The sequence below is a fragment of the Ciona robusta genome, chromosome 11 (genome assembly GCF_009617815.1).
Source record: "Ciona robusta chromosome 11, ASM961781v2".
Taxonomy (NCBI): domain Eukaryota; kingdom Metazoa; phylum Chordata; class Ascidiacea; order Phlebobranchia; family Cionidae; genus Ciona; species Ciona robusta.
Genome location: NC_143245.1, coordinates 6,883,222 through 6,895,309, shown reverse-complemented (window position 1 = coordinate 6,895,309; position 12,088 = coordinate 6,883,222). Strand labels below are relative to the sequence as shown.

The 12,088-nt window shown below is 39.8% G+C and overlaps 3 protein-coding genes and 1 long non-coding RNA gene across 4 annotated transcripts; 2 read left to right on the top strand and 2 right to left on the bottom strand.

The window, feature by feature from the left end:
* Nucleotides 1–1,528: 1,528 nt before the first annotated feature.
* On the bottom strand, nucleotides 1,529–5,951 carry LOC149728886 (protein phosphatase 2C-like domain-containing protein 1). Its single transcript, XM_089887801.1, has 11 exons — nucleotides 5,815–5,951; nucleotides 5,449–5,566; nucleotides 5,078–5,202; nucleotides 4,627–4,773; nucleotides 4,035–4,380; nucleotides 3,862–3,929; nucleotides 3,561–3,626; nucleotides 3,246–3,416; nucleotides 2,747–2,971; nucleotides 2,390–2,550; nucleotides 1,529–2,066 (listed from the first exon to the last, which is right to left on the bottom strand). The coding sequence occupies exons 1-11, from the start codon at nucleotides 5,939–5,941 to the stop codon at nucleotides 1,848–1,850; spliced, it is 1,773 nt and encodes a 590-aa protein (XP_089743927.1). The 5' UTR covers nucleotides 5,942–5,951; the 3' UTR covers nucleotides 1,529–1,847.
* LOC149728887 (uncharacterized) lies at nucleotides 3,824–4,565 on the top strand. The gene is made up of 2 exons (XR_016385985.1): nucleotides 3,824–3,959; nucleotides 4,229–4,565. It is a non-coding gene; the product is annotated as an uncharacterized LOC149728887 (long non-coding RNA).
* A 23-nt stretch (nucleotides 5,952–5,974) lies between the features above and the next one.
* On the bottom strand, nucleotides 5,975–7,378 carry LOC149728885 (sperm microtubule inner protein 8-like). Its single transcript, XM_089887887.1, has one exon. The coding sequence runs from the start codon at nucleotides 7,080–7,082 to the stop codon at nucleotides 6,450–6,452; it is 633 nt and encodes a 210-aa protein (XP_089744013.1). The 5' UTR covers nucleotides 7,083–7,378; the 3' UTR covers nucleotides 5,975–6,449.
* A 1,468-nt stretch (nucleotides 7,379–8,846) lies between these two features.
* Nucleotides 8,847–11,951, top strand: LOC149728884 (uncharacterized). Its single transcript, XM_089887772.1, has 3 exons — nucleotides 8,847–11,235; nucleotides 11,308–11,379; nucleotides 11,534–11,951. Exons 1-2 carry the CDS (start codon nucleotides 8,915–8,917, stop codon nucleotides 11,366–11,368), a joined length of 2,382 nt encoding a protein of 793 aa, XP_089743898.1. The 5' UTR covers nucleotides 8,847–8,914; the 3' UTR covers nucleotides 11,369–11,379; nucleotides 11,534–11,951.
* Nucleotides 11,952–12,088: the final 137 nt, after the last annotated feature.

Sequence of the window (12,088 nt, the reverse complement as noted above, 5' to 3'; positions counted from 1 at the left end):
TTGGCTTACTGCATGCACCGCATATCCTTCGGCTTTGCTTCTTTTAATTTAATACAAGGCGTATATATTGTTGCATTGTTTGCAGCGTACTTCCGTGTACTGCGGCTGGAAAAACGAAACTCTCTGTCTAATTTTACCTCAGTAAAAATCTGTATCAGCACGCTTTTTCAAAGTAAGCACGTTCAGGAAATTTTCCGAGCTCAGCGCCAGTTTAAATTTGACATAAAAAAAACACATCAAATGATTGATTAAATACATTTACTACATCCACTAAAGGGTTGCTGAGTTAAGCCGCAGCGACGGTAATTTTAATAGTTGCTGATTGGTCACGCGCAAACATGTTCTGATTAAACGTGACCTGCTGGCGATAGGATTGACTGAAACGGAAGGTCGATCATTTGCGACCTGGGTATAACGAGGACTGCGTAATGTAATCGTGCAGACTATGCTTTCGGGTGGAAACTAAAACAAAAGGGCAAACACGGGTAGAAATAGGTTTATGTTTCCGCCATCAGATAATGGCATACATGTACACAGAATAGTGTAAAAAATTTATCGCGACGTATTTCTAAGTTTTAGTTTCAATGTTCTATAGTGTAAAAGTCAATATGTGTTCGACAATTTATATTAGTCAAAACGATTGTGCAATGTTTGGCAACATATATGTATATAAATACACGCGTATACTTAGAAATTCGTAAACCTGAAAGCTACATAGCGCTTTGCTTGTGTAAAATGTATTTATTGAGCTATTGTTGTTCGTTCAAATAAGAAACACCATGGCGATGCAAACAATCGACGTCTAAAGGCCTAATTCTTATTTTATTGCGTAACCTTTTCAATTGAAACGGCAGCAAATCGTAACATTTCCCTTTTCATTATCCGCGAAATGTGAGAACCGCATAAATCCATCAGCCGAGAACAATCGTCCCAATTTAGCGAGGTTTCCTGACCTCTATTTATCCTTATGGCAGTTAGACAAGGTGCACACGAAGTTACAAGCCAACCTCCTGCAAGCCAACCTCAAACCGCAAGCGTTTAAAAGCAAGGGGGTGAATGGGACACGATAAAGGTCATCTAAGTGGTCTTAATTGATCGGGCTAGACAAAATCCAAAACCATTAATAAAGGTTTAGTTGGGATTTACGTGTTTTTCGAAACCTTGCGGCAACGAAACTAACCAACTATGGACCAGAAATGCTATATATATATTGCATGAAGGGTGGCAAACAAATGATGGCAATTTATACTTGACTAGACCGCTCGGCCCAGACATTGTTCTAACATAGTGAGTGATAACGGAGTAACATGATATGAAATGTTGCATAACGAAATAATCAATCGAATGTTAATTCATTAAGTGCTGCAATGTCTTGTGCAACCAGAGTGATGGGAAATGATATGTTTTGTACCAAACACGGTATATAGGGATACGTGTTAAAACTAACCAATAAAACTACGTAAATCTGTAACGCATTAAAAATAACAGATGTTGAAACAGATATAATGTAAATACATGACAATCATCATTACTGATTTGTTTTTATTAATCTGTATATTGACGCATGGGGAAACACTCGCCGGTTTATATCACGAGCGCCCTCTGTTAACTGTTGTACATACATGGTATAGCTTCTTAAAATTTACCGATTTGGGAAAAGGCACAGAACTTAACAAAAAGTGTTGAAAAATTATAAAGATTCAAAAAAATCAAAAAAAATTAAAATCATAAATATAATAAGCCACTTTATTTAATTTGGAAGTTCTTACGTCAACGTCAATTTGGGGTCCACATCAGCTGGCGTGCGATTTAGACCAGGGTTGGCCAATTGCCGCTGCACGGGTACGTTAGGTGAAGTCTTTTCTCAATAAAACAACCACAACAGACACATTATCAACTGCGCCAGCAGTTAAGGCTGCTTTCACAAGCCTTTCACTTATAAGTTGCGCCATACGAGCGCTTTCTTCGTTCAAATTTGGATGAGACTGTTGCGAATAGTCTTCACTCTCATGCTCTGAACCAATCGTTGACAACTTCTCCACAGTCGTATGCTCGTCACGGACGCTCTAAAACAGTAAAGGGCGTTGCATAATATATTTATCTAAGCTGCGGGAAAACATCAGCGTAGATTTTACTTAATACAACAACACATCAGTGTTTTTTTAGTATAAGGTTGGGGAAGAAGGGACACATTTCATTCTTTTTTTTCTCGTTCCATTTGGTAGCAAACTAAGAACGCTGAAAAAATTATTAAAACGTTTCCTTACTACTTCTATAGACCGTTGTTTATTGTTTAAAACGCGATCAAGATACTTGGATATTATGTGCTAAACGTGTCCCACCTTACCCCACAGTACTAGAATTAATGTAAAAGGCAAACAAAACGTACTAGTTGTGTCGAAACGTCGTCGTCTTCGCTTCCTTGTACGATAATAACTTCTTCTATTTCGTCACAATTGTCTTCGTCCGTTTCCACAATACTCGTAAGTTTCCTCTCCAGAGCATCTTCACTCTCACTCTCTCCTCCACTCCTCTCCTCCTCAGAGGATCCTGAATGAAAGCGGATCCTCATCCAAGCCTAACATTGTATCCAAGCCTAATAGTCTCTGATATAACTTACTATTCCCTGATGAAATGTTGCTAAATGGCAGATGAAATGTCAGGAATACACTACACTATACCAGATAAGCAGTTGAAATATTATTTACATTATGCCTGGTACCAGAAATAACAGAATATATGTTACCATGTTTAGAATGTTTGTAAATCGTCCTCATCGGGACAGGATGTTCATCTGTTGTTGATGAGAGGAATGTAGATTTGATGATCTTCGTTACATTCCTGATATCCAATAACTTCCACAAAGATGAGGTGGCCATGACAACGAACTGACTATCTTCGTTTATAACACACGAGGCAGTAGAGGGATGAGATATAACACTCGCTCGTAACTCAGGGTCACCATGGTTACCTGGGAAATATTTTAAGTTTGCATCCAAACAACAGCAATTCTAATTTCTTCATAAATATTAAAAGTTAAAAAAGACTATATGAAAAGGTTAAGTTCCAATGACATAAAATGACAAGACCCTGGGACTGTGACGTACGTATCTTTTGGTTCATTACTCATCGAAGGTGGTAGACCCCAACATGAACTTACTGCTTTCCAAACCAATTCTAACACTTCATCAAACATAGAATACATTTGTAGAATACATTTGGTTGTAAATATAACATATTTTTACCTAAGCCTCTTGTAGTTTGTAAGATTCCATTCACGCATGGGTGTCTGTTGTTTTGTATTATCTTTCCACCGACAGATAACACTCGCTCTTTTTCAGTATGAAGGTTAGGTGTATGAAGGGTGGTTAAAGGGAAAGCCTTGTTATTATGAAAGATGTAAGCCTCAACATTGCCTAGTGAAGAGAATAAAGTATAGGAATTTAAGCATAAAGAATGTGTGTTATAGAGAAATAAAGTGTGAATAATATAGAAATGGAAAAGTTTCTTTTTTTTACTATTACTATTCATAGATATAAAATTTTTAAAGTCCTCCCTACCTGCATTGGCTACAAATATTTTGCCACATTTTGAGCATGTTGTATCTGTAGCATCTCCAGAGCCATCTGCAAACCAGTGCAAATAAATAAAACTTATTCATATTGTATTAATCATTCCTACAAAATCACATACATGGTAACCCGTAAGCAGGCACAGTATAAACAATTGTCGTTGCTCCGCCATGCAAGAAAGAGATACATACATTCAAATGACAATAATTTAAACACCATGAATATAGTGAAGAGTTAAGTTATCAGACACTATTACATATAAACCAATATTACAGCTACATGTGGCAACCTATCGGTGTGGTTGGTTGTTCATCAGTAATAAGCAAGCTTGTAGCAGAACACCCACTCCAGCGTATTCTGTAAGGGCAATAAACGTTACAACGTGAGGTAATATACACCAGAATGACTTGGTATTAGTTTCAAAACAAGTTTAATTAAAACGAATGCTTTAATTATGCTTACCTGGACTTCTCATCAATACCGTGCTGTAAATATTCATCCATTTTTTTATATGATTTCGACATACATTGTAGTACTTTTGCAGTTGGAAGTAAATTTGTATCATTTTTTGTATCTTGCATAGTTTCTGCATCCCCAGCACATTGAGGGGATATTATCACATTGTTTAACTCTTGTAATATCTTATCATGGTTTAGATTCTTTTCATCGGTCAAAAAGTCGGGAGTTCTTATGTTTTCCAGCTCTTTTTCAATGAATGTGTGCAAGTATTGGTTGGTATGATTGACAGCTGCTTGTCCATGGTGACCATCATACATACCAAGGTAACAACTTGGAGGGGAATGATCATCTGACAACATGAAAATTCTGTATTGTATTTAAAGTGACAAAAACTGTTTCGGACATTATGAGTATAGTATGGTTTATAACAAAATAATAAAAAACCTTTAGTTCTGTTGTAATATGTTGCCAATATCAATGCGTCACACAAATGAAACATTATACTTTCAATACAGAGTAAAAAATTGCATCAAATTTGAGTTAATACAACATAACTCTCTTGGCCAATGGTAGTAAATCTATTATCTCAAATTACCAAGAAGTAGAAACCCTGTGTTTATTAAAGTCCTATCCTCCATTACATTCCTATGTTCAATGTTCATTGTTTCACAAGTACCAACAGCAGTAATACAATCTGGTAGACCTTCGTATACACCATTGCTTCGAATGTCATTTATTAAATCTATGAAAAGATTGTGATTATTATACAATCTATAAAATAAACTTGTTGTAACACCGGTTATACACACTAAAGAAATTGTAATTAATAAATCTAACTTTTTGTTTTAATCTACTTATTTTTCATAAAAAGGTCTATTCTATTAGGACTTAGCTTAAATGATGACCAGACATATGTTTGTTCTTAAATTTGATATTTGTTTTAAGAGAATTGACAAAATAATTTTCATGTTTCCAACATATTCACATTGGAACAATTACTATAAATTCTATCAAAGCAGCAACACAAAAAAGTTTCATTTTTTAACCTTCAGTTTCAACTCTTAAACTTCCTTCCTTCAATGTTGGTCGATCAATATGAGGAACAAGCGTGTTGTATAATGACTGACCCCGATATAAGTTTGATTGTACGACATTAGATGACTCGTCAAGTCTAAAAGTTAAGTTACATTACACACTTTAATACCAAACCATACCATCATATATTGAATAAAAGTAAATTAGCCTCTGTGGAAAGCTAATTTGTAAAGGCTGTTTTTTAATAACTTAAACCTAAAAATGAAAGCTCATTTTTTATTATGAGTTTAGAGCAATAGGATCTTAATGTACAGCAACACAAATATGCCAAAGATTTTCAAAGTTCACAGCTTTAAGAACCACAGGTATGCAAGAATCTTACTTATCAAGTTTTTGCAGCAATCCACTTTTGTCAGGATGTTCTTTGTACTTGGAAACAAGTTTTTTCACGATTAACCTTCTTCGTTTGAGTAAAACTTCTGATGAAACTGGACCTCCAGCTGTGGTGAAACAAAGGGATCGGGCAAAAATATAATTACAGTAGGGGTTAAAGTGGAATAAAAATAGATGTTTAAAACAAGTTAGTTTTTCAGAACACATATAACCAAACTAGCTGCATCTTGCATGTAATATTTTTATCAATCGATTTTCATTTCACAAGTGCCCGATCTACCATACAATACAAATAGTTAAACCAGAACTAAATTATGTTTTTTGAAAAAAGCAATCATTTTGCCAACTTTCTTACCATCTTTAAATTTTAAGACCTTCAAAGCTTTGTGGTGGGTTTCGTGGCCAATCAGTTGATTTAGTGGCATGGTGACATGGCACACAGAACAAGTGACATGTACATCTGTCAGTGTCAATACACTCATGATTATTCCTATATCCTATTACTATACCAATAGTTCTGGAACATACACAAGACACAGCTAAGCAATACTGACAATTAAAAAGTGTTTTGATTCAACATGGCACCTTATGTACACTAAAAAACTAGTTGGCACTGAGATTGGCAACATTCAAATAAAAGGCAAGAACTTGTTCGAGATATTGTATTTGTTATTTGAACGTAAAGAGAAACAACTATGGCTTATTAGTTGTGAGGCAGCCAAAGTTTAGAGTTCAGTGAGAGAAAGTACCACAAGTAAAATAGGTAAGAAATGAAACAGTTTTACTAATTTGGCAGAACAAAGTAAGTAACACACTTTAGGAACATAAAAATCTATGAAGGCATTAATGGCAGAACTTTTTTTGAAACAGTGTTAAACCATTTTATTTGATCTAAAATAAAGCTATGTACGATAAATGACAGTAACATAAAAAGAATCTCAAGATGCATGTCTTGGGCTTGGCACTGGTAAAGAATCTCATTGTTCTGGTTTATCGCCACGCTTCAACAGAGATGTTGCGACTGTATTGTGGGAATGTATCCCTGTATCGGCTATATACTGTGGCGGGGATGGGCCTCTGGGCATACTGGTCTAGTTTAGGCTCTTGTTGAAGAGTGTAGCGCCATGATTGGCTGACTGTTGGCTTCAGATACCTTACAGCGTAACCACTGAACCGGAAATTTTTCGGGTCATATTCTGGGAGACGGAACTCTCCAGAAGCTGAGATGAATTTTGACCATTCGTCTTTAGTTTGGCTCAACATGTACCTGTGCTGAGCAGGGGCTGTATGAGTTACACCATCAGGATACCGAGGAACCGCTTTGTGCAGGTTCTTTCCGGTTTCGGTTATACTTTTGCCATTGAATGGTTTTCCAGCTTCTTGGAAAAAGCTGCTGCTGGCTTGTTTGAAATCCCTTGGCCCGCATGTGGTTGTGGTACGGCAGTGCTCGTCTGAGAGCATGTGAGTGGCTGTGTCCATGTCCATTCTTCGTAGAGTAGGGAGTCGGGGATGGTAGAGTCCTTCCTTCACTGCAGCCAACATCACTCGTCTGAATGGGGGATAGTTATAGTTGGAGTGGTATTGCAAGTGGGCATTTGGATGAGGCTTTGTTGATGAATCCATAGCTGGAGGTATACAGTAAGCTATGGTGCCTAAAATTATTTTATTACACACACACTGTCTTGGCAGGGCTCTGTATACGCTATATTGGACATAAAAATTGTATTGGATCAGCAATGAACAGCTAAGCTGTTGTAGTTATCACTCTATACTGGGATAAACATACTATTTTACTCGCAAATGTGTCACAGCAGAAATTTCGTGTATTTAACGTTTATAAAAAAGAGTGTAAAATACATGAAACAACCTAACAACTCGAGCGCTGAAACCGACGCAACCAGCTGTTACTATGGCGACCAAATGTAGGCAACAGCGCCACTTTCTATTTAAATTAAATTTATTATTGTTTTTAGGGTTGGGTAAATTACTAAACAGTTTAAACATTTCTCTTTGATTAATCAAGTGACGCATAAACAAAAGTCCGTTTTAGGCAAATGTCATTGATTACACTGATTAAAAATTGATTAAAATGTTTATATTTTAGTATTTATCGGTTTATTTATTTACTTCCTAGTGGTTGACGGTGCTATAAGCAGCAGAGTCCGTATATAAACATTAAAATATTTATATATTGATTAAAATGTTTATATAAATGTTCATATACGGACTCTGATAAGCAGGTAGCATTTACTTTGTTAAACACAGTATCTATAGACTCTTAAACTTACAATTCGATGAGCTAGAGGTGCAAAAATGGACTGTTTTAAAGAAAGTGTACAGCGTGGATGCTACAGGCTCTCGTAGGTCACATGGCAATTTGAAGCAAAAACAACGTATATAAATGAATATGAAAAACCGTGTTGCAAACATAACCGTAACATTTTTGTTCTATGATAAGTCAAAGTTCCAGACCAAATAAAGCTGTCAAAGGAAGTTGATATATTCTACACAGAAAAGCATAAACGCACTGAACCTTCATGACTGTTTTCACAACTTTATGACTGTTTTCACAACAATTCAAATCTCCGGACCTAACCAAGCTGTCATTGTTTCAAGGAGAACTGCCTAAAATGTTAAACGTTCTGTCTGAACGCTACTTGATAGGAAGTTTTCCTATGGAAGTTCTGAGGAAACTTCGCTTCTTATTTCGACATAAATGAGGAAGTGTCACTCATTTATCTTTGATTGACGGACCAACTTATCGCTGTAGCACTTGTTTCCTATTTTATACAGTTCATACTGGTTTATAAGTTAGACCTGTCAAAGTTTGTGGCTGTATTCGGTCTTTTTGTGTGCTATTTTTTCACCACGTTATCGTAATCAAAGAGACAAATAAAACGTTATTAAGAACTGTAGAACTTTCTAGGTGATTATTTTTCTCAGTGGCTGGTAATTGGAATTCATGTGTAACCACCCATGGGTTGGAGCGATTATTGTTGAGTATCATGTAAAAGGTCACGTGTAATACAAATTACACAGCATTGAACCCGGTATCCAATGTTTAAAAGCCGATCGCGGTGAGAACATTGTATTTCTTTCTCACACATAAGTTGTTGTGGTGTTAATAGGTATTGTGATTTAAAAAGGCTTACCAATTACCCCTTTTGAGCTTAGCCAACACTTTTACATGTTCTATATTGTAAAGTTTTTATGGACCCTTTAACTTATGTCATTTAATGAGCTAGTTGTCCTGTTCTTCCTTTATGGAAAGTAATGATTGACAGCAACACTGCGAAAGGAAAAGAACATTCCTAGTAGCAGTCACACAAAAAAATGTTTTTCCCAAAAACCGGGATCAAAAGTCATTAGGCCTACTCAGAAGTTAGCATGGTTGGTGTATAAAAAGAGCCTCGTTTGAAGATACAGCATTCAGTTTTTTATCTTCACTCGACAAGATGAGAGTTGCTTGCTTCTTCGCTCTTTTGTTTGTAAATGCAGATGCGGCCTGGCTTTTCGGTGGGAACGACCACGGTACCAGTGCTGGTGCTGGTGCGTCAGTTGACTTGCCTTTGTTAGGACCTGTTGGCGCTTCTATTGGCGGTTCTATCGGCGGCCACGGTAGTGGTCACGGAAGTCACGCATGCAAATGCGCTAATCCAGGTGCTGGTGGAAACGGTGGTCGTCACCACGGTGGTCTCGGTGGTGGAATCGGCGCCAATGTAAATCTACCATTCTTGGGTCCAATCGGTGCTTCCCTAGGCGGATCTCTTGGCGGACATGGCGGAAACGGTGGACACGGTGGTAACGGTGGACACGGTGGACACGGTGGACACGGTGGTAACGGTGGACACGGTGGACACGGTGGTAACGGTGGACACGGTGGAAACGGCGGTTTCGGGGGACACGGTGGACTTGGTGCCTCTTTAGGTGGTCTTCTTGGTGGTAACGGTGGACTAGGCGCCTCTTTGGGCGGTCTTCTTGGTGGTAACGGTGGACTCGGCGCATCTTTAGGCGGTCTCCTTGGTGGTAACGGTGGACTCGGAGCCTCTTTGGGCGGCCTTCTTGGTGGAAATGGCGGTGGTAACGGTGGACTCGGAGCTTCTTTGGGTGGTCTTCTTGGCGGTAACGGTGGACTCGGAGCTTCTTTGGGTGGTCTTCTTGGTGGTAACGGTGGACTCGGAGCTTCTTTAGGTGGTCTTCTCGGTGGTAACGGTGGCGGCCAAGGTGGAAATGGTGGTTTAAACATCGACCTGACCTATGGCGGAAATGGTGGAGCTACTGGTGGTGGAAACGGCGGAATCAACGTTGATCTTACTGGATCTGGTAGCGGCAACGGTGGAGCCACAACTGGTGGAAGTGGGGGTCTCAACATTGATTTGACTGGCTCTGGTACCGGCAACGGTGGAGGTAATGTTGGTGGAAACGGCGGAATCAACGTTGATCTTACTGGATCTGGTGGCGGAAACGGTGGAGCTACTGGCGGTGGAAGCGGTGGCCTCAACGTTGATCTTACTGGATCTGGTACCGGCAATGGTGGAGCTTCTGGTGGTGGAAACGGCGGAATCAACGTTGATCTTACTGGATCTGGCGGCGGCAATGGTGGAGGTAATGTTGGTGGAAACGGTGGCCTCAACGTTGATCTTACTGGATCTGGCGGCGGCAATGGTGGAGCTACTGGTGGTGGAAACGGTGGCCTCAACGTTGATCTTACTGGATCTGGTACCGGCAACGGTGGAGCTACAACTGGTGGAAGTGGGGGTCTCAACATTAATTTGACTGGCTCTGGTACCGGCAACGGTGGAGCTACAACTGGCGGAAGTGGTGGCCTTAACGTTGATCTTACTGGATCTGGTACTGGCAATGGTGGAACTACAACTGGTGGTGGAACCGGTACAATCAATATTGACCTTACTCACGGCGGAAACGGAGGAGCCACTACTGGTGGAAACGGCGGGCTCAACGTTGATCTGACTGGCTCTGGTACCGGCAATGGTGGAGCTACAAGCGGTGGTGGAACCGGCGGTTTTAACTTTAATTTTGGTCATGGTGGAAACGGAGGAGCCACTACTGGTGGAAGCGGTGGACTCAACGTTGATCTTACTGGATCTGGTACCGGAAATGGTGGATCTTCAACTGGTGGTGGAACCGGTGGTTTCAACATTAATTTTGGTCATACCGGAACTGGTGGAAACGGTGGAGCTTCTACTGGTGGAAGCGGCGGCCTCAACGTTGATCTTACTGGCACTGGTACCGGCAATGGTGGGTCATCAACTGGTGGTGGAACTGGTGGTTTCAACTTTAATTTTGGTCATACCGGAACTGGTGGAAACGGTGGAGCTACTGCTGGTGGAAGCGGCGGTCTCAACGTTGATCTTACTGGCACTGGTACCGGCAATGGTGGAGTTACAACTGGTGGAAACGGTGGTTTCACCATTGACCTCACTCACGGCGGAAACGGTGGAGCTTCTACTGGTGGAAGCGGCGGCCTCAACGTTGATCTTACTGGCACTGGAACTGGTACCAGTGGTGGTACTACTTCTGGTACAACTTCTGGTACAAATGGCGAATTTACCATCAACATTAATCATTCCGGAACTGGTACTACCACAACTACAACTTCTGGTGGTGGTCGCCGAAACGGCGGTGCTGGTCGAGTCCGTGTTAATGGCAGCGGTGGTGCATCCGGTGGTGCTACAGGTGGTGCTACTGGTGGTACTACTGGTAGTGGTAACGGAGGCGAAAGCGGAGGCGGAGGCTGGGCTTGGAATAACAAAAGGTGACTTGAACTTACAATACTTAAACTACACCATTGGCTCTATACACTTGTAAATTCTTCCATTCTTTACAGATTTCAAGCTGCTCTTGCTGACGAAATAATGGACAATTATTATGACGACCTTTTTCAATAAATAATTGATCGGTAAGTCATGAATTTTCTACCGTCAGAGGCCTTGCATATTACAACATTATATTGTATGATTATCAGGGAAATCCTAAATAACACAGTACGGCTGCCTACTTTTCCTATATTATTATATACCCTACTAAAACAATAAATTTTATTTAAATTTTAGACTGCTTCATCGGATAACGGAAAACGATCTTGTCAAACTGATGCAAACTGTTTTGTTGACGTTTTGTCTCTTGCTTTGCAATTATTAAAATATTTGGACAAGGAATAAAATTAATGCATATAAAATACTCGTGTTTTGCTGTTTGAGGTTTGTTAATAGAAGACAAAACTGTGGCCTCTAAAATATATGCCTGAAGATTTATAGTAGCTCATAAACTTTCTGGTGTGTATCAGGCGTTTCTTTTTAATGAAGTCCGGCGCCGTGGCGTAGTGGTTAGCGCACCTGCTTCTAACCCAGAGGTAATGGGTTCAAGGTTCGTCGCTGCTACCATTGTGGGCGTATGCGTCCTTGAGCAAGACACTTAACGGCAATTGCTCCAACCCAGTGGTCACTAATGGGTTGTCCAAATTATCAGCCATACATAAAAATGAAAAAAAATATCCAAAAAAAATAATCACTCACAAAGTAACATACTTGGTAACTCGTAAGCTGGCGCGAGGTGCACACCCGTGTTATAACGACTGTCGTTTTCCGGCCACGCGAGGATAAAGTAAG